The sequence below is a fragment of the Rutidosis leptorrhynchoides genome, chromosome 4 (genome assembly GCF_046630445.1).
Source record: "Rutidosis leptorrhynchoides isolate AG116_Rl617_1_P2 chromosome 4, CSIRO_AGI_Rlap_v1, whole genome shotgun sequence".
NCBI lineage: Eukaryota > Viridiplantae > Streptophyta > Magnoliopsida > Asterales > Asteraceae > Rutidosis > Rutidosis leptorrhynchoides.
Genome location: NC_092336.1, coordinates 404,938,995 through 404,959,917, shown reverse-complemented (window position 1 = coordinate 404,959,917; position 20,923 = coordinate 404,938,995). Strand labels below are relative to the sequence as shown.

The following is a 20,923-nucleotide window of genomic DNA, read 5'->3' as shown; positions in this document are numbered from 1 at the left end:
CCTAATTACACTAAAAAGCATCAAAATCAAATTGGGGAAAAAATTGCTCAAGAACACTAATTTTCGGATTAAATGGTGTTTAGGTGTAGAAATTTACCGTTTTTCTTGAGTAATTCCTTGATAGCATCCTTCTCAACATGATTTTAGTAAAAGATTTGATGATTAACGGTTAAAAATTGTGATTTTGAGGGTGTATTTTCGAGTTTTTTCGGCAGTTATTTCGCTGTATGTTTGAGTTGTGTGTGTTGTCTGAGCAGTTCTTTGCATTTTTTTTTTTCTGTATTTCGGTCCTCCCGCGACTCGCGGTGTTTGGACCCTTCAAACTCCGCGAGTCGCGGAGTTTTTTTTTTTTTTTTTTTTTTTTTTTTTTTTTTATAAAATCATTAACTTATAAAAAAATTAAGTAATTAATTTTTTTAAAATTTTGTTTTCCTTGTTATTTAGGACGAGGTCGTTTCGGATCGATGTCCTAGTCCGTCCCTCGACAAAATTTTAAAATATGTCTTTTTGTAGCGATTGTTTTAAAAGCTAAGATTTTTGGGTTTTTAATGTTTTTGGCATACTTTAATTCAATAAGATTAAAAATAATGATAATAAAAGTTCTCGTCCCTCCCTTGGGTAAAGCAATTTCGGTTCAAAGACCTAGTCTTCAACTTACGACGAATTTTAAAAATCATATTTTTAACTTAATGAGATAAAGTAAATTTTTGTTTTTAAATTCACTCAACTTAAATATAAAATTCAAAATTAATATTTTAAATTCACACCAAACTTACAATTTATAATGCATAAAATTAAAATTCATATTTTAAAAATTAAAAATTCACACCAATCTTAATTTAAAAATTCATATTATAAATTCACACCAAACTTATATTAATTTTTCAAATATTTATAATTTTAAATATATTGTTTTTACAAAGTTTACAATATTAATTTAAGATTTAAATATTAATTTTAAAAACATGGTAAAAATAAAATTAAAAATCTTTTTGGCTTTTTATCCCACTTTTATCAATCAAATATTATCAAAAATATGCGCCCCTCTTTTCGGTAAAGTAATTTCGGTTCCAAGACCTAATTTAACTCATGACGAATTTTTAAAATATTTTGGGTTGATTGATTAAAGATATTTATACCTTAAGAATAAACGTTAAATTTCGCAGTGATGTAATAAATTTTTGAATGATATCAATAATTTCGGTCGCCAAACCTAATTTTATTCAATACCAATTTAATACTTTATAGCGAACAAATTAGCGTTTATTATCAAAAGGTTAAAAATAAAAATAAATAAATAAAAAAAACTGTACAAATATACCTGTGAAATAGATTTCTTAGTTATATGATCTATCCCATTCATAAGATAGTCGGTTTAATTGGTTTTCCATGGCTACATAGGCGTAACCTCGAGCATTCAGTGTCTTTTCTTCTAAACATATGAACGGTCCGTCTCTGCATAAAGTAACAAATTCGGTATTTGAATAGGTTTGATTATTTGAACATTTACCTCCATGTGACCATTTTCCGCATTTGTGACATCTTTCTAGGTGTCGTGCTCTTCTTTTTGCTGCGGATTTTGATTTTCCTTTACCAAATTGTAACTTATTATCTTCGCATCTGGATTCTTTTCTAACTCCGTCCATTCTTTCTCTGATTATTGATACTATTTCACTCGGAAGTGTGTCATTATTACGTTTAGTGATCAAAGCGTGTAGCATTAGACCATGGTTTAGTTCACAGGCAGTCTTCATTTCCTAAAAAAAATAAAAATTTAGAATGGGGGAGAAGACTAGTTCTTTAGGGTCTGCTAGGGAAAGACCATTCGGGTTCCATTTTCGAGAACTACATGAAAACAGACAATCTAACTCTAACATAAATACATATTATCCTTTAAAGACTTGATTCTCCCCACACTTAGTTAGCTGTGGTGTCGAAATTGTGATTAACTTCGTTGTCGACTTCCATCGGAATATCTATGTAGTGTTTAACTCTGTGACCATTAACTTTAAATTCAATCCCATTTGAATTTATCAATTCTACTGTTCCGTATGGGAAAACTCTTTTGACTATGAATGGTCCAGACCATCTTGATTTCAATTTTCCAGGAAATAGCTTGAATCGTGAATTAAAAAGAAGAACTCTGTCTCCTTCTTTAAATTCTTTTAAACTTCTTATTCTTTTATCATGCCATTTCTTCGTTCTTTCCTTATAGATTAACGAATTATCGTATGCTTCATGTCTTAATTCTTCTAATTCGTTTAGTTGACTTAATCGTAGACGTCCGGCTTCATGTAAATCAAGATTACATGTCTTCAAAGCCCAAAATGCTTTGTGTTCAATTTCTACTGGAAGATGACATGCTTTTCCATAAACAAGTCTGAAAGGTGTGGTTCCAATTGGAGTTTTGTAGGCTGTTCTAAAAGCCCAGAGTGCATCCTCCAATTTAATGGACCATTCCTTCGGATTTGATCCTACGGTTTTCTCTAGAATACGTTTTAAAGCTCGGTTGGTATTTTCAACTTTTCCACTAGTTTGTGGATGATATGCGGTGGAGATTTTATGAGTTACTCCATATCTTTTAAGAACTTTCTCAAGTTGATTATTACAGAAATGAGTACCCCGATCACTTATTAAAGCTTTCGGTGTTCCAAACCTTGCAAAAAGACGTTTTAAAAAGTTGACTACAACTCGTGCATCGTTAGTTGGGAGAGCTTGTGCTTCCGCCCATTTAGATACATAATCAATGGCTACGAGAATATAGAGATTATTATGAGATTTTGGAAATGGACCTATAAAGTCAATACCCCAAATGTCAAATACTTCACATACTTGGATGACATTTTGTGGCATTTCATCACGTTGACTTATTTTTCCGGCCCTTTGACAAGCATCACAGGATTTGCAAAGAAGGTGTGCGTCTTTGTAAATTGTAGGCCAATAGAATCCAGCATCATAAACTTTTCTTGCTGTTAGTTGAGGCCCATAATGCCCTCCTGTTGGTCCTGTGTGACAATGGTTTAAAATTTTACTAGCTTCATCTCCAAATACACATCGGCGTATTATTCCATCGGGACAACTTTTAAACAGGTGTGGATCTTCCCAAAAATAGTGTTTTATATCACTGAAGAATTTCTTTTGTTTTTGGTACGATAATCCTTTTTCAAGGAATCCACAAACTAAGTAGTTTGCATAGTCTGCAAACCATGGAATTTCTTTATAATCTATCTTCAATAGATATTCATCAGGAAAGTTGTCTTGTACGGCCGATTCATTTAGAACTTCTAATTCGGGATTTTCAAGACGAGAAAGATGATCAGCGACGAGATTTTCTGCTCCTCTTTTATCTCGGATTTCAATATCAAACTCTTGTAAGAGTAAGATCCAACGGATTAATCTTGGTTTAGCATCTTGTTTCAAAAATAGGTATCTAAGAGTAGAATGGTCGGTATAGACCACCGTTTTTGCTAGAACGAGATATGATCGAAATTTGTCAAAAGCAAAGACAATAGCAAGGAGTTCTTTTTCAGTAGTTTTATAGTTCGTTTGTGCTCCTTGTAATGTCTTACTAGCATAATATATAGGTTGAAATCGTTTTTCAATCCTTTGTCCTAAAACGGCTCCCATTGCAAAATCACTTGCATCGCACATTAGTTCAAATGGTAGATTCCAATTTGGTATTATCATGATCGGCGCATTAGTGAGTTTTTCTTTAAGAATATTAAAAGATTTTATACACTCATCGGAAAAGATGAATGGAGCATCCTTTTCTAGGAGTTTATTCATAGGAGTGGCAATTTTAGAAAAATCTTTTATGAAACGTCGGTAAAAACCGGCATGCCCTAGAAAACTCCTAACTCCTCTAACATTGGTGGGATGTGGAAGTTTAGCAATTACATCTACTTTAGCTCTATCCACTTCAATTCCTTCTTTTGAAATTTTATGTCCAAGAACGATGCCTTCTTTAACCATGAAATGGCATTTCTCCCAATTAAGTACTAGATTTGATTGTTCGCATCTAATGAGCATTCGTTCAAGATTAGCTAGACATGATTCAAATGTATCACCGAAGACTGAAAAGTCATCCATGAATACTTCTATGCATTCTTCTATCATGTCGTGAAAAATCGCCATCATACACCTTTGAAAGGTTGCAGGGGCGTTGCAAAGTCCAAATGGCATGCGTTTGTAAGCAAAAGTACCATAAGGGCACGTGAATGTGGTTTTCTCTTGATCTTCGGGTGCTATTGGAATTTGAAAATATCCGAAAAATCCATCTAGAAAACAATAGTAACTATTTCCGGCTAATCTTTCCAACATTTGATCTATGAAAGGTAAGGGAAAGTGATCTTTTCTGGTGGCGTCATTTAATTTTCTATAATCAATACACACACGCCATCCTGTTACAGTCCTAGTAGGAATAAGCTCATTTTTCTCATTTGTAATGACAGTCATGCCACCCTTCTTAGGCACGCATTGAACTGGGCTTACCCATGGACTATCAGAGATTGGATAAATTAAACCTGCATCTAGCAGTTTAATAATCTCTTTCTTAACTACATCTTGCATATTAGGATTTAGTCTTCGTTGGCATTGCACATACGTTTTATGACCTTCTTCCATAAGGATTTTATGTGTGAAATACGAAGGACTTATTCCTTTAATATCATGAATCTTCCATGCAATGGCTGGTTTATGAGCTTTCAACACAGAAATGAGTTGTGATTTCTCATTTTCAGTAAGAGAAGACGATATTATTACAGGTAATTCAGATTCACCATGTAAATAAGCGTATTCCAAATGGTTTGGAAGTGGCTTTAACTCTAATTTCGGAGGTTCTTCTATCGATGATTTGTATCGATATCTGTCTTCTTCTTTTAGCATTTTAATTTCTTCTGTTGTTGGTTCATATCCATTAGCTATAAGTGTAGCTAACATTTCAGCTTCATCAACTGGTTCATTACCTTCTCCTAAAGAACATTCTCCTGTTCCTTGTAATTCTGTAAATTCTTCTAATAATTCTGCATGTGCATCTATAGTTTGAATATAATAACATGTATCATCTGCATATTGTGGTTGTTGCATTGCTCTATCAACTGAAAAGGTAACACTCTCGTCCTCTATACTTAGGGTCAATTTCTTACCGAACACGTCTATCATTGCTTTAGCCGTGTTTAAGAATGGTTTTCCTAATATGAGAGGAACTTGAGAATCTTCTTCCATGTCCAGAACAACAAAATCTACTGGAAATACTAAAGTACCAACTTTAACTAGCATGTTCTCCATTATCCCTCTAGGATATTTTATTGATCTATCGGCTAGTTGTATGCTTATTCTGGTTGGTTTCAATTCTCCTAGGTCTAGTTTAGCGTATAGTGAATACGGCATTAGATTTATACTAGCACCTAAGTCTGCCAATGCTTCTATTGAACTAAGACTACCCAGAAAACATGGAATTGTGAAACTTCCTGGATCAGATAATTTTTCTGGTATCTTATTCAACAGCACTGCTGAACAATTAGCATTCATAGTAACAGCCGAGAGTTCTTCCATTTTCTTTCTATTCGTGATCAGATCTTTCAAGAATTTAGCATATCTAGGCATTCCTGAAATCACATCAATGAAAGGAAGATTTACATTTATCTGTTTAAACATATCCAAGAATTTGGATTTCTCGGCTTCAAGTTTCTCTTTCTTCATTTTACTCGGGTAAGGAAGTGGTGGTTGGTATGGTTTAACATAAGGTTTAGCCTTAACTGTGTTATCTTCATTAACCTTTTCAACTACCGGTTCTTTTTCCTTATCTTGATCAGGTTGTGGTTCTTGTGGAGTAGGAATAGCTTCATCAGAAGTTACAGGTATTTCAGGTGGTTTAAGTGTTGTACCACTTCTTGTGGTAATAGCTTTAGCTGTTTCATTCCGGGGGTTAGCATTTGTATCACTAGGTAGACTTCCCGGTTTTCTTTCACCTATTAACCTTGCTAGGTTACTTACTTCTTGTTCCAGATTTTGAATAGAAGCTTGTTGATTTCTAAATGCTTGAGCATTTTGTTCATTGGTTTGTTTCTGAGATGTGAAAAACTGCGTTTGAGTTTCAACTAGCTTCGTCATCATATCTTCTAAATTCGGCTTTTTATCATCGGTTTGTTGTGGTGGTTTGTTTTGAAAATTAGGTCTTTGCTGATTGTAAGTATTATTGGATACTTGTTGATTGCTAGGACCTTGTTGGTTGTTGTATGGAATATTTCTGTTATAATTCTGGTTTTGATTGTAAATCGGTCTTGGCGGTTGATAATTATTCTGATAATTATTTTCAGGCCTTTGGTTTATGTATGAAATATTCTCTCTTTGTTCCATTGTTAATTCAATACTGAGACAATCTTTTGTCAAATGTGGTCCTCCACACTGCTCACAACTAATTCGTATTGAGTGAATATCTTTAGTCATCTTTTCCATTCGTCTCTCAACAGCATCTATCTTTGCGGAAATGGAATCTAAGTCATGGCTAGAATCGGCTCTAGCTGCTTTAGATGATCTAACGATATCTTTTTCTTGGTGCCACTCATGTGAGTGGGAAGCAGTGTTATCAATAATTTTGTAAGCATCAGTTTCAGTTTTCTTCATAATAGAACCACCAGCTGCTATATCTATGTCTTTCCTTGTAGTGATGTCGCATCCTTGGTAGAATATTTGTACTATTTGACATGTGTCTAAACCATGTTGCGGACATCCTCTCAACAACTTTCCAAATCTTGTCCACGCCTCATATAGAGTTTCATTCGGCTTCTGTGTAAACGTAACAATTTCTGCTTGAAGTCTTACGGCTTTAGATGCAGGAAAGAATTGTTTAAGAAATTTGTCAACTAAAACATCCCATGTATCGATCGCCCCTTCAGGTAACGATTCCAACCAATCTTTGGCTTCTCCCTTTAAAGTCCAGGGAAATAATATGAGATATATCTGTTCATCCTCCACTTCTTGGATTTTAAATAGTGTGCAGATCCTATTAAAGGTACGTAGATGTTCATTTGGATCTTCCTTCGGCGCACCACTAAATTGACATTGATTAGTCACCATGTGTAGAATTTGTCCTTTGATTTCATAATCTGGCGCATTAATGTCTGGATGAGTAATTGCGTGACCTGGGCCAGTGCGTTTAGCTCTCATTCGGTCTTCCATACTTAAAGGTTCCAGATTCTCCATAATTGAATTTGTTGAATCGGAATCACTAGAGGATTCTGATTTAATGGTTCGTTCCTCAACAATCTCTGTTTGAATGATTGGTGGTTCCGGAGGAAAGTTTAGTGGTTCAGGATCTACGAACCGTTCCTGATTATTCTCCGGATTCTCAATTGTGAGGTCGGGTTCAAAAAATGGATTATCGGAAATTTGAACTGGAGTACTTGGTCGACTGGATGACGATTTTAAAGAAAAATCAACGGCAGTAATATTTGCAAAATGTCTTGATCTAGTTACAGGTGGTGAACGTACAAAAGGTGGTGAACGTCTTGCTCGGTGCATTCACTGAATATCCTATTAGTTTTTAAAAGGAAAGAAAAATTATATTAAGTTATCCAATCAATAGACTTTTCTGATTTTACCCACGTTTCGAATAGCCAAAAGATGCAGCAGAGGGGCAGGATTCGTTTGGTCTCAATATAATTGAGGACTGTTTGGCTCCAATAACCCGGTCCACGTACAAATCCAACTATTACTACGAACCATAAAATTTTGATGTCTATCAATTTAACCACTTAAAATAAATTTTCGTAATTTTAAGAAATTTAGATAAGAAGTAGAATAAAAATCTATGTCCTAAAACTAGAATAGCGAGAAATAAGAAAGAAAAAGAGTTCGTCGAAAAAGGTCGAAAAAGAAAATTGGTTGAAAAATAAAAGGTGACGGAAAAATAAAAGAAACTTATAAAACTTAAAAACACTTGACTAACCTAACCTTATTACTACAACTAACTTAAAATTATAATCGCAAATTGAGATTACTAATTGGAATGATAATTGATACATAGGTAAAAGGCGTCTAAAAATATTAAAGCTTACAGGAAAAACTAAATCCCAAATGGAAATAACTTAAAAAGAAACTAAAACTTAAAAAGGCGTCGCAAAATTCTAGAGTACCTAAATCTTAGTCTAAAGAAAAAGCACTTAAGGAATTCTACAGCAAAGTCTAAAAATCTAGAAGTAAAAATAACTATGGAAAAAAAAACTAAGTTTAAAACTAAATATGAGCTAAAAATACAAATATTACGCTAAAACGATTAAAAAGGGACAAAATATAAAAATATACAAAAAGTTATAAAAATTACAATTTTTATAAAAATATTATTTTTATATTATTTATTTATTAAAACTACTAATTTTACAATTTAATTAAACTAATTTAACTAAAATATAAATTAATTAAAACTTAAATTAAATACTAAATTAATTAAATATTTAACCCTAATTACAAATTAATTAATAATAATTAATAATACTCCGTATTTAATGCAGATTAGGGTTCTGTGTGGCCCGTGTCAGACGGCTCCGCGACTTGCGGTATTCAAAGCATCAAACTCCGCGAGTCGCGGGGATACAAAATTCAACTCAGGTACAGTTTAAAACTTGACCTTTTTTTTTTCTTTTTTTTTATATTTTCTGTTTTTATATTTTCTTAATATATTTATATAATTTAAATAAAACTTATCTTTAAAAACTAAGATAGAAATAAAATACTTTATAACAATCTAAAGAAAAAATAGATTTATATATATTTATATTTTTTTTTCGGTCTTTTTTTATATATGTTTTAAATAAAAACAAAATACTTAAATAAAACTTATATAAAAATAAAGAAATTTTATAAAACTTAAATATTTAACAAAATCTTAAAAATACTTATATTTTTGTTTTTCTTTTTATATTTTCGAATAATTAAAAAAAAACGTAAATTTTTTACAAAAATGTATTTTTATAAAAACGAATTTTAATAAAAGTAAACTAAAAATCTTTTTTTTTATATTAGCGTTGCGCTTCCGGCGTTTAAGAGTCTCCCCGGCAGCGGCGCCAAAAATACTTGATGTTTGCAGCGGGGTATACGAAATACTATTAATTTTACAGGAAATACTATTAAATACGATACAATTTTACACAAGATATTTATTTATTTAGAGAATGGATATACTTAAACCTTGCTACAACACTTATAGGCAGTGTACCTAATCGTACAGTAGTGTAGTTTTTAGTAAGTCCGGTTCGTTCCACAGGGAATCTTTTTAAATAAAGCTCAACGCTATATTAGTTTACTTTTATTAAAAATACAAATATATATATAAGTAATATTATTATTATAAAGGGGGGTTTTTACCGTTTAATGACCGGTTTGTCGATTTTAAGACTTTAGTCGCAGTTAAAACCTAATGTAAAATATAAAATAAATACAAGACTTAAATTAAAGCGTAAAGTAAATAACGATAATGAAATTGCGAATAATAAAAGTGCGATAAAATAAACTTGCGATAATTAAAAAGTACGATAATTAAAAGTGCAATTAAATAAAATAACAATAAAAATGCGATAATTAGAAGTGCAATTAAATATAAAATAAAGGAAATTAAATATGAAATAAAAGAATTATGCTTATTTAAACTTCCGTAATCATGATGGTTAACGTGTTGATTTTAGTTTTATGCCCATGGGTTAATTGTCCTTTGTCCTGGATTATTTAATATGTCCGTCTGGTTTTTGTCCATAACAGTCCATCGGTCATAAATTTAAAGTGCGAGTGTCCTCGTCAAATTATCCTTATACCCGAAGTTAAATATTCCAACTAATTGGAGACTTAAACTGTAACAAGATTTTAATACTTTGTTTAATAATTACACCAGGATGTCGACTGAGTGTAATCCAAGGTTTTAATATTTTGTTATCAATTATACCAAGTGTCCTTGTACATAATTTCACCCATGTTTTAATTATTCTAGTGGCTATTAATCCATTCCCGTGTCCGGTTAAATGAACGATTATTCGTACATATAAATACCCCGCCCATCGTGTCTGATCGAGTGTATATGGTAATTTATAGGGACGCCCAATTGTAAATCTTTATATTAACATTAACAAACTATCATTTAGTTAAACAAATATAAAGCCCATTAATAGCCCATAGTCTAATTTCCACAAGTGTCGTTCTTTTGTCCAAACCCCAATTATGGTACAAAGCCCAATTACCCAATTTTAGTAATTAGCCCAACATCATGATTACTTCGTTTTAAATAAGCATAATAATAACTTAGCTACGAGACATTAAATTAAAAAGGTTGAACATAACTTACAATGATTAAAAATAGCGTAGCGTTACACGAACAGAATTTCGACTTACACCCTTACAATATACGCTAACATACCCTTATTATTAGAATTATAATTAAAATTAAAATTAAAATATAAATTATAAATATAAATATTACGTATATATTGAGAGAGATAGATATTAGATTATGAAAAATGATCAGAATTCGGTTGGCTTTATAGGGAGTTTCAGAATTTGGGTCTCCGCGACTCGCGGCCCATTTTGCCTTCAAACTCCGCGAGTCGCGGAGTTTGTAAATACAGCTCACCAGCTTTTGGCTCTTTGTTTGCCGACGATTTATTTTATAAATATAATATATATATAATTAATATAATTAATTATATATTATATTATATTTATATATATAATTAACTTGTAATTTTTAGTCCGTTGCGTCGAGCGTTGAGAGTTGACTCTGGTCCCGGTTCCGGATTTTCGAACGTCTTTGCGTACAATTAAATATCTTGTACTTTGCGTTTTGAATCTTGTACTCTTGTAATTTCGAGACGTTTCTTATCAATAATTGGAACCTCTTTGATTGTCTTTTGTACTTTTGAGCTTTTTGGTCGTTTGCGTCTTCAATTCGTCGAATCTGTCTTTTGTCTTCACCTTTTATTATTTAAACGAATATCACTTGTAAATAGAACAATTGCAACTAAAAGCTTGTCTTTCTTGAGGAATAATGCTATGAAATATATGTTCATTTTTAGCATTATCAGAACCGTTATATATAAATAGATATGTTATGTATATATATATTATAACTTGAGAATATTAATAAAGTATTAAACGTATAATACTTTACACGAACGTATTTGTTTCAATATGATTTTCCACGAAATTAAAAAAAATATATATATTAAATGATTGAATTATCAGAAACATTGAATTATGATTACAAGTCTCTGTTGAGAGGTCCACTATGATTTGAGAAAATCTATTCCTCTTAATGATATTCAGAATAATTTGTAAAGCTATTTATAAATAAAAACAAAAAGTGTCATTTACGAAAGTTAGATAAAAGTTAGTGGAGAATTGGTTTCCATAATATTCTATTAATCTATTTTCAAACGTACAAAGACATTTTCAGTTTAAAAAGAACTTTATTATTAAAACGTATATAACTTTTATAAATATCTAGAATCACTTTTGACAACTCATTACTTAACCAGTATAATAAATATAACGATATTTATATTTTATTTCATTAAATATATATAACGATTTAAATTAATATTATATATATTTATACGCGTATTATACATATATAGTTTTTATACTTTTACTATACTTTAACTATACCTTTACTTTACTTTTACTTTTACTTTACTTTAATAATTCACTTTAATAATTCATACTTTAATAATTCACTTTAATAATTCATACTTTAATAATTCACTTTAATAATTCATACTTTAATAATTCACTTTAATAATTCATACTTTAATAATTCACTTTAATAATTCAAAAATCTATTATAAATAGAATTCAATAGGTTTCATTATTTCATAAAAACTTGAAAATATATTTCTCTAAACTCTATCAATCGATTTATGTATATATATATATATATATATATATATATATATATATATATATATATATATATATATATATATATATATATATATATTTGCTCTGTATTATTTCAAGATATTATTAGTATACATAAAATATTACAATGGAGTGCTGTCCGAGTGATTTCAAAATAGTTTTTTTGAATGAGTCGAAGCTAAGGAAATTATGGGTTATAGCTATGGAGGTGATGGGTATGGTTCATGGGTATGCTCGTGAGGTCAATCTAGTGTTTATCATCTCCGTTGCGTCTACGTACTTTCCTGCAATATTGAATCTCAATATTGATACGTTCGTGAATCCGAGGCCAACCTTGCACTTGTTAAATGACGTTATATGTATTTTTACTACGAAATACAGTATTGTGAGTTTCATTTGCTCCCTTTTATATATATTTTTGGGACTGAGAATACATGCGCTGTTTTTTATAAATGTTTTACGAAATAGGCACAAGTACTAAAACTAATTCTACGTGGGTTTAAACCAGAAATATACCCTTAGCTTGGTAACATTAAACTACTTGTCTATGTACGGTAGGTGCGAATCCTAAAGATAGATCTATTGGGCCTGACAAACCCCATCCTGACTATGGGATGCTTTAGTACTTCGAGGTTATTTTAAAGACACCTGATCTGGTGTACTTCAGAGGGTAAAACATGAACGTTAAGGCTTGTTACCGGGTGCCTACAACTTATAGAATACTTTTATACACTTGCGAGTGTACATATATTTATAAACGGAAATCTTGTGGTCTATTAATATATTGAAATGATTGTTATGATAAACCTATGAACTCACCAACCTTTTGGTTGACACTTTAAAGCATGTTTATTCTCAGGTATTAAAGAAATCTTCCGCTGTGCATTAGCTCATTTTAAGGATATTACTTGGAGTCATTCATGGCATATTTTGAAAGATGTTTCATTCCAGTCGTTGAGTTCCTCAAGATTATTATTAAGTCAATTATAGTTGGATGTATTATGAAATAGTGTGCATACCGTCAATTTTCGTTGTAAAGAAAGTATGTCTTTTAAAAACGAATGCAATGTTTGTAAAATGTATCATATAGAGGTCAAATACCTCACGATGTAATCACCTATTGTGAATCGTTTAGAATGTATATGAACGGGTCCTTTCAGTTGGTATCAGAGCGGTGGTCTTAGCGAACCAGGTCTGCATTAGTGTGTCTAACTGATAGTCGTTAGGATGCATTAATGAGCCTGGACTTCGACCGTGTCTGCATATCAAAAGTTTTGCTTATCATTTTTGTCGGAAATTGCCTGCTTATCATTCTTAGTCTAGACACGTCTTACTGCATTGATTGCATGAATAGTGTATAGACAAAATTCATATCTTAGCGTATCTGCTAATCCATATCTTAGCGTATCTGTTACTGTAAACTTTGCCTGACATATCCCGTAATTTCCACCGTAATCTACGAAATCTTTTGCACTATATATATAGATATTCTATGTAATTAGAATACCACCCGATAGCTGAAAAATCATTTCATATCGAAAAATTCTTTATTCAATCGAACAAAATGGAATTCATCATTAGTTCAAGTCCCTCGAATTCCGATATGGAATCCCACTCAAGCTCCGAAAGCAGTGTGACCGGAATGGATCAACCAATTAGCCATTATCTATTATGAATGAATTGGGGATAGGTTCGTAGCCTCCTCAATAATTGGAGACAAGAAGAAGGTGATCCCTTCCATCCACCACATTGCCCTCTTGGCGATGAACCTGAAACACTTACCGGCGAACCGGTCCGAAACACCATTTTCTCTCTCATTTTCAGAGTATCTCGTCACGATTATATACTACATCAAATTCTAGATTTTATTTATTCGCTCGTCCGAACCGACAATCACCCCGGTGTAATAGAAGAAGTCAACGAGCTTCGCGCTCGAGTAGTGGCTTTAGAGAATATGGTGCAAGGGTTACAAACACCAACAAATAACGAAGTATTAATTCATAATTTCAATTTATTGAATAAATACTCCGTAAAAGTTATGTAATTTCTAAAGTCTTTAGGGATTATTCAGTTCTAGTTTCAACCGTAAATCAAATGAGTTTAATTTAATATTAACTCATTAAATCTATGTTACATCTGAAGAAAATATGCACATATATATTTTCATAAAGACTGTAATAAAATTCTGTTGTACAAAATATTAATTGTGAAATTTTTTTTAACGGGTAGGTAATACCCGAGAGATATATAAATTCACAATTAATATATTACATTTTTCGAATCTGATTAAGCAAATCATCAACTATACTCCCAAAATCTCACAACAATATACATTCTTGTATATAAATCAAAACAACCATTCTCACCCAAATTTGATTACGCATTCTGATTTTGACAAATCAAAATCCAAGTCATGATTTAACAGAAGACATCACTCTTAGATTCCTACATCTTTCAAAGCTATACTTTGACTTCAAAACCGTGTTAGAACATCATATGTATATTAACGATTACAAACTGTGTTCAAACTCTCCGAAGTTTTCAAAGACACTTCAACTAAGGAACAATCGAGATGATGATCCAACCACATGTTACCCACAGTTATACACCTGAAAAACTCTCAAAACCCAAGTCATAGTTCGACACGTATCCGTGTTAGACCCTTTGGCATTTACTAGCTAAAATAACTTTTCAATTCCGTTTCAAAATAGACAGTTTTGTCACATCTCCAGCAAGTCAACTTCGACTTCTCAATCAAAACAGTCTTATTATAACCTCAATAGATACGTTGCCCTTTCGCCAACGTTACCGGGGAATCGTTTATATTCACCACATTAGCAATAAACTTACCAACAACTTCACTAATCTTTGACTTTCAAAAAAAAAATCATTATAATTATCGAAACCCTATCATATACACTTTCGTACCTTATAACAAGAATTGCCATACCAATTATTGAGAATCAGCAATCAGTATTTTGAAACCACGAAGCATGTCTACATCAACAATTACATATACACACAACGTCTACCTCCAAGACTTACATTCTTTGAATGAGATATTTCTGAAAAACACCCTAAACTGCGAACCAGTTCTCGAAATTTTGAAAAATGCTGATGAAGCAGCAAAAACTGTAAACGACCTTAACAGTAAAAAGTTGGATGATAAAGGATAGTATATTGGCAAAGCTCAGAAAAAGAGAAGCTTTGGAACTGGAAAACGGATTGAGCAAAGTATGAAGGAGGCTGTGGACAAATCACAAAGGCTGAACCAGCCTTCGAAGAATCCAAATGATTCAGTACTTGCTGAAGTCATTAACGAATACCTTGCTCCTGACACTAAATCCCTGCGGATAATATCCTTCATCATCCTCTGATATTAGACATTCTAAGATATCATCGTATCTTTCATTATAAATATCATCCATACTTCTGAAGATATTTTTATAATTATTCTTATTTGAAATCATTTACCTCTTCGCGCTATCTGTATTATATCATAAAAGAAACTATTTTAGTTTCTAAATTCTGAAATATCCGAGTTTAAAATAGGAATATTATTGAAGAAGTGTTGGGAGCTGAAGCATGAGTTAGTATAATATAATGACACTTGATCAACGTGATTATATTACAGTAATTCATGCTGAGTTTCTAAATGGAACATGATGATTCACAGATCATAACGTCATCATGTGCTATGTTATACGACTCTTGTATTCTCTTTGATCTCTAAATATCAAGAAAATATTTCTTGATGATTCGGCCTTTTCCGAGGTATTCTGGTAATTTGACAAGTCAAGATCGTGTCATTACAATCTTCTTCCTAGAACATTAACAATGTTCATTCCGAAATTTATATCTGCGAATTCTGGACCATTACAAGCGGTGCTTAATCGCAAAAAGAAGAAACGAAAGGACAAAGCTCCGAACTAGAAATGGGAGTATAAATCATAGCAAATAGAAGAGAGCATTAACTGTGGATGACAATGATTATAGAAGAAGCAAGGACTTTGAAATATAAGGGAAGATATAAAACCCAACAACAACCCAGAAATCACAAACCGTATATATCAATGCATATAGCAATATAAAGACACGGGAGAACTAAAAACACTATAAAACCAAGAGTATAGTAGAAGTAAATAGATTCTTCCGGAGGCAGATGAAAAAGAAGAGCGACAGATATGAAAGTGAGGAGTATATCAAGAATTAGCACTGGATGAAGCATATTGACAAATACTTTAAAATATGAGTTGAGAAGGTGTGAGTTGTAAGAAAACAAATGAGGTGGATTTATAGTGAAATATCCGACAGAGAAATCAAAATAGATTATCGCATTAATTCGAAGAGGATCATAATTTACTTAATCGCCGAATAATCAAATCCAATATAGATTACAAAGATTTTCTTTTCGGAGATCAATCGTGATGACGTTAAAAGATACAATGAATCACTATTATCTTATTTCATTCATTTACGATAACTTCACTCACACGCTTCTAGTAATCGAATTATTTTATCCATTCTTCTTGAACATGATAAAACTCTATAATCGTTATAATAACATTCTCATTGTTAGTCATGACGACCTCTATCAAATTTCGGGGACGAAATTTCTTTAACGGGTAGGTACTGTGACGACCCGGAAATTTCCGACCAAATTTAAACTTTAATCTTTATATTATTCCGACACGATAAGCAAAGTTTGTTAAGTTAAATCTCAAGAATTTTAAACTGTGTTCATACATTCATTATAACCTCGACCAAATTCCGACGATTCACAAACCGTTATATATAAATAGATATGTTATGTATATATATATTATAACTTGAGAATATTAATAAAGTATTAAACGTATAATACTTTACACGAACGTATTTGTTTCAATATGATTTTCTTCGAAATTAAAAAAAATATATATATTAAATGATTGAATTATCAGAAACATTGAATTATGATTACAAGTCTCTGTTGAGAGGTCCACTATGATTTGAGAAAATCTATTCCTCTTAACGATATTCAGAATAATTTGTAAAGCTATTTATAAATAAAAACAAAAAGTGTCATTTACGAAAGTTAGACAAAAGTTAGTGGAGAATTGGTTTCCATAATATTTTATTAATCTATTTTCAAACGTACAAAGACGTTTTCAGTTTAAAAAAAACTTTATTATTAAAACGTATATAACTTTTATAAATATCTAGAATCACTTTTGACAACTTATTACTTAACCAGTATAATAAATATAACGATATTTATATTTTATTTCATTAAATATATATAACGATTTAAATTAATATTATATATATTTATACGCGTATTATACATACATAGTTTTTATACTTTTACTATACTTTAACTATACCTTTACTTTACTTTTACTTTTACTTTACTTTAACTTTCATAATTTACTTTAATAATTCATACTTTAATAATTAACTTTAATAATTCATACTTTAATAATTCACTTTAATAATTCACTTTAATAATTCATACTTCAATAATTCACTTTAATAATTTATACTTTAATAATTCACTTTAATAATTCATACTTTAATAATTCACTTTAATAATTCATACTTTAATAATTCACTTTAATAATTCATACTTTAATAATTTACTTTAATAATTCATACTTTAATAATTCACTTTAATAATTCATACTTTAATAATTCACTTTAATAATTCATACTTTAATAATTCACTTTAATAATTCATACTTTAATAATTCACTTTAATAATTCAAAAATCTATTATAAATAGAATTCAATAGGTTTCATTATTTCATAGAAACTTGAAAATATATTTCTCTAAACTCTATCAATCGATTTATGTGTGTGTGTGTGTATATATATATATATATATATATATATATATATATATATATATATATATATATATATATATATATATATATATATATATATATATATATATATATTTGCTCTGTATTATTTCAAGATATTATTAGTATACATAAAATATTACGACGGAGTGCTGTCTGAGTGATTTCAAAATAGTTTTTTTGAATGAGTCGAAGCTAAGGAAATTATGGGTTATAGCTATGGAGGTGATGGGTATGGTTCATGGGTATGCTCGTGAGGTCAATCTAGTGTTTATCATCTCCGTTGCGTCTACGTACTTTCCTGCAATATTGAATCTCAATATTGATACGTTCGTGAATCCGAGGCCAACCTTGCACTTGTTAAATGACGTTATATGTATTTTTACTACGAAATACAGTATTGTGAGTTTCATTTGCTCCCTTTTATATATATTTTTGGGACTGAGAATACATGCGCTGTTTTTATTAAATGTTTTACGAAATAGGCACAAGTACTAAAACTAATTCTACGTGGGTTTAAACCAGAAATATACCCTTAGCTTGGTAACATTAAACTACTTGTCTATGTACGGTAGGTGCGAATCCTAAAGATAGATCTATTGGGCCTGACAAACCCCATCCTGACTATGAGATGCTTTAGTACTTCGAGGTTATTTTAAACACACCTGATCTGGTGTACTTCAGAGGGTAAAACATGAACGTTAAGGCTTGTTACCGGGTGCCTACAACTTATAGAATACTTTTATACACTTGCGAGTGTACATATATTTATAAACGGAAATCTTGTGGTCTATTAATATATTGAAATGATTGTTATGATAAACCTATGAACTCACCAACCTTTTGGTTGACACTTTAAAGCATGTTTATTCTCAGGTATTAAAGAAATCTTCCGCTGTGCATTAGCTCATTTTAAGGATATTACTTGGAGTCATTCATGGCATATTTTGAAAGATGTTGCATTCCAGTCGTTGAGTTCCTCAAGATTATTATTAAGTCAATTATAGTTTGATGTATTATGAAATAGTGTGCATACCGTCAATTTTCGTTGTAAAGAAAGTATGTCTTTTAAAAACGAATGCAATGTTTGTAAAATGTATCATATAGAGGTCAAATACCTCGCGATGTAATCAACTATTGTGAATCGTTTAGAATGTATATGAACGGGTCCTTTCACCAAACTTCCATCGCACATTTACAAAAAATAAACGAGTGCTCAACGGTTTCTAGATCATCATCACATAACAGGTATCTTACACTATGTAAATCTATACCTCTTTTGTCAAGCTCGGTTTTGACGGGGAGTCTTTTTTTACACAACCGCCAAACGAATATTTCGACTTTTTTTGGAACCAAGTTATTACACATGGTTTCTTCGACATAAGTATTTGCAATTGAAAGATCATCAAGAATAAGAGATAAAGATCGTAAAGTGAAAATACCATTATGTGATAATGCCCAAGAACACGTATCGTGACCCGTCTCTTCAAAGCAATAACCTGACACGTGTTGTTGTAGCTCAGAAAGTTCACCCAATGTGCGACCAGAAGGCTGTCTCGACCAGCAACTTGTCACCGTTATACCAGAATCTGACTCGTGGACCCGATCAACAATTCGTGCATCCTTATCAGAGTCTAAGAGAAACAGTCTTGGGAATTTTGTCTTCAATTTGCCATTAATCAGCCACTTGGAGTCCCAGAAACTCAGCTGCGATCTTTTATTCACTTTAATGATGAAGGATTCCTTGAAATCGACCCCCAATTCTTGAATGTGAGTACCTGCAATAAGGATATTTTTCCACACACTAGGACTTGGAGAACGAATTGCTTCGCCCTTCAAATCCATACCACTGCAAGAACCATAAATGCTTCTAATAATACGTGCCCATAGAGAGTTGGCTTCGGTATTGAACCTCCACCACCATTTATCCAATAAAGAAAGATTTTTATTTTTTAAAAGACCCAAATTTAACCCCCCATTTTCATATGAACTAACCACATTAACCCATTTAACCCACGAAATTTTAGAGTTAACCTCCGCCCCGCCCCAAAAGAACTCTCTTCTCACACTCTCAAGGATTTTGAGCACGCAAGTCAGAGCATGAAAGATCGAGAAGTAATACAATGGAAGGCTACTAAGGACCGATTTAATTAGGACTAATCTTCCTCCAAAACGACAACATCCGCATTTTCCAATTAGAAATTTTTGATTTGAACTTATCAATGATCGGGTTCCAACTACACGCTTTATTCATTTTTGCACCAATTGGAATTCCAAGGTAAGTAAAAGGAAAGTTCCCCACTTGGCATTCCAAATGAGATGCAAAATGGTTTAGTTCCACCTCACTTGCCCCGATCCCATATAAACAACTCTTTTGAAAGTTCACTTTTAAACCCGAAGCCAATTCGAAACATTTAAGGAGATTCCGAATGTTTGATGCATTTTCATGACTCCATTCCCCAATAAATATCGTGTCGTCCGCGTATTGGAGATGCGAAAGACATATTTTGTCCTTCTCAATATCAACCTCTCTATATAATCCCCTTTCGGTGGCGGCTTTGATTAAAATGCCTAACCCTTCCTCGGCTAAAATGAAGAGAAACGGAGAAAGCGGGTCACCTTGCCGAATACCTCTTCCCAATGAAAACTCCTTTGTAGGTGACCCGTTTACCAAGATTGAAATAGCCGCGGACTTTAAACATGCATGAATCCACTTCCTCCATTTACACCCAAATCTCATACTTTTCATCACATCCAATAAGAAATTCCAATTAAGGCAATCAAATGCCTTTTCAAAATCGACTTTGAACAAAATGCTTTTTTTCTTGGAAGCTCTTAGGTAGTCAACACTTTCATTTACAATCAACGCACCGTCTAAGATGAATCTACCTTTAATAAATGCACTTTTCTCTGAGGCAATAAGGTGAGGGATCACCTTTTTCAACCGGTTAGAGGGAAGCTTTGCGAGTATTTTGTAGTAACTACCGATCAAACTAATCGGGCGATAATCACTATGCCCAGTGGGGTCAGCCTTTTTTGGGATTAAGGTGACAAACGATGAGTTGCAACCACGAGATATCTTCCCCTTTTCCCAAAACCATTCAATTGCACGAATCTTGTACATCTACTTTTTGGTTTTTCAGTTTTGTTTCACTACTTTTCAACATTATTCCCAT

General features: G+C 31.9%; 1 protein-coding gene across 1 annotated transcript; it reads right to left on the bottom strand.

Moving 5' to 3' along the window:
• Positions 1–18,920: 18,920 nt before the first annotated feature.
• LOC139841971 (uncharacterized) lies at positions 18,921–19,592 on the bottom strand. Its single transcript, XM_071832154.1, has one exon. The coding sequence runs from the start codon at positions 19,590–19,592 to the stop codon at positions 18,921–18,923; it is 672 nt and encodes a 223-aa protein (XP_071688255.1).
• Between the last annotated feature and the right edge of the window lie 1,331 nt (positions 19,593–20,923).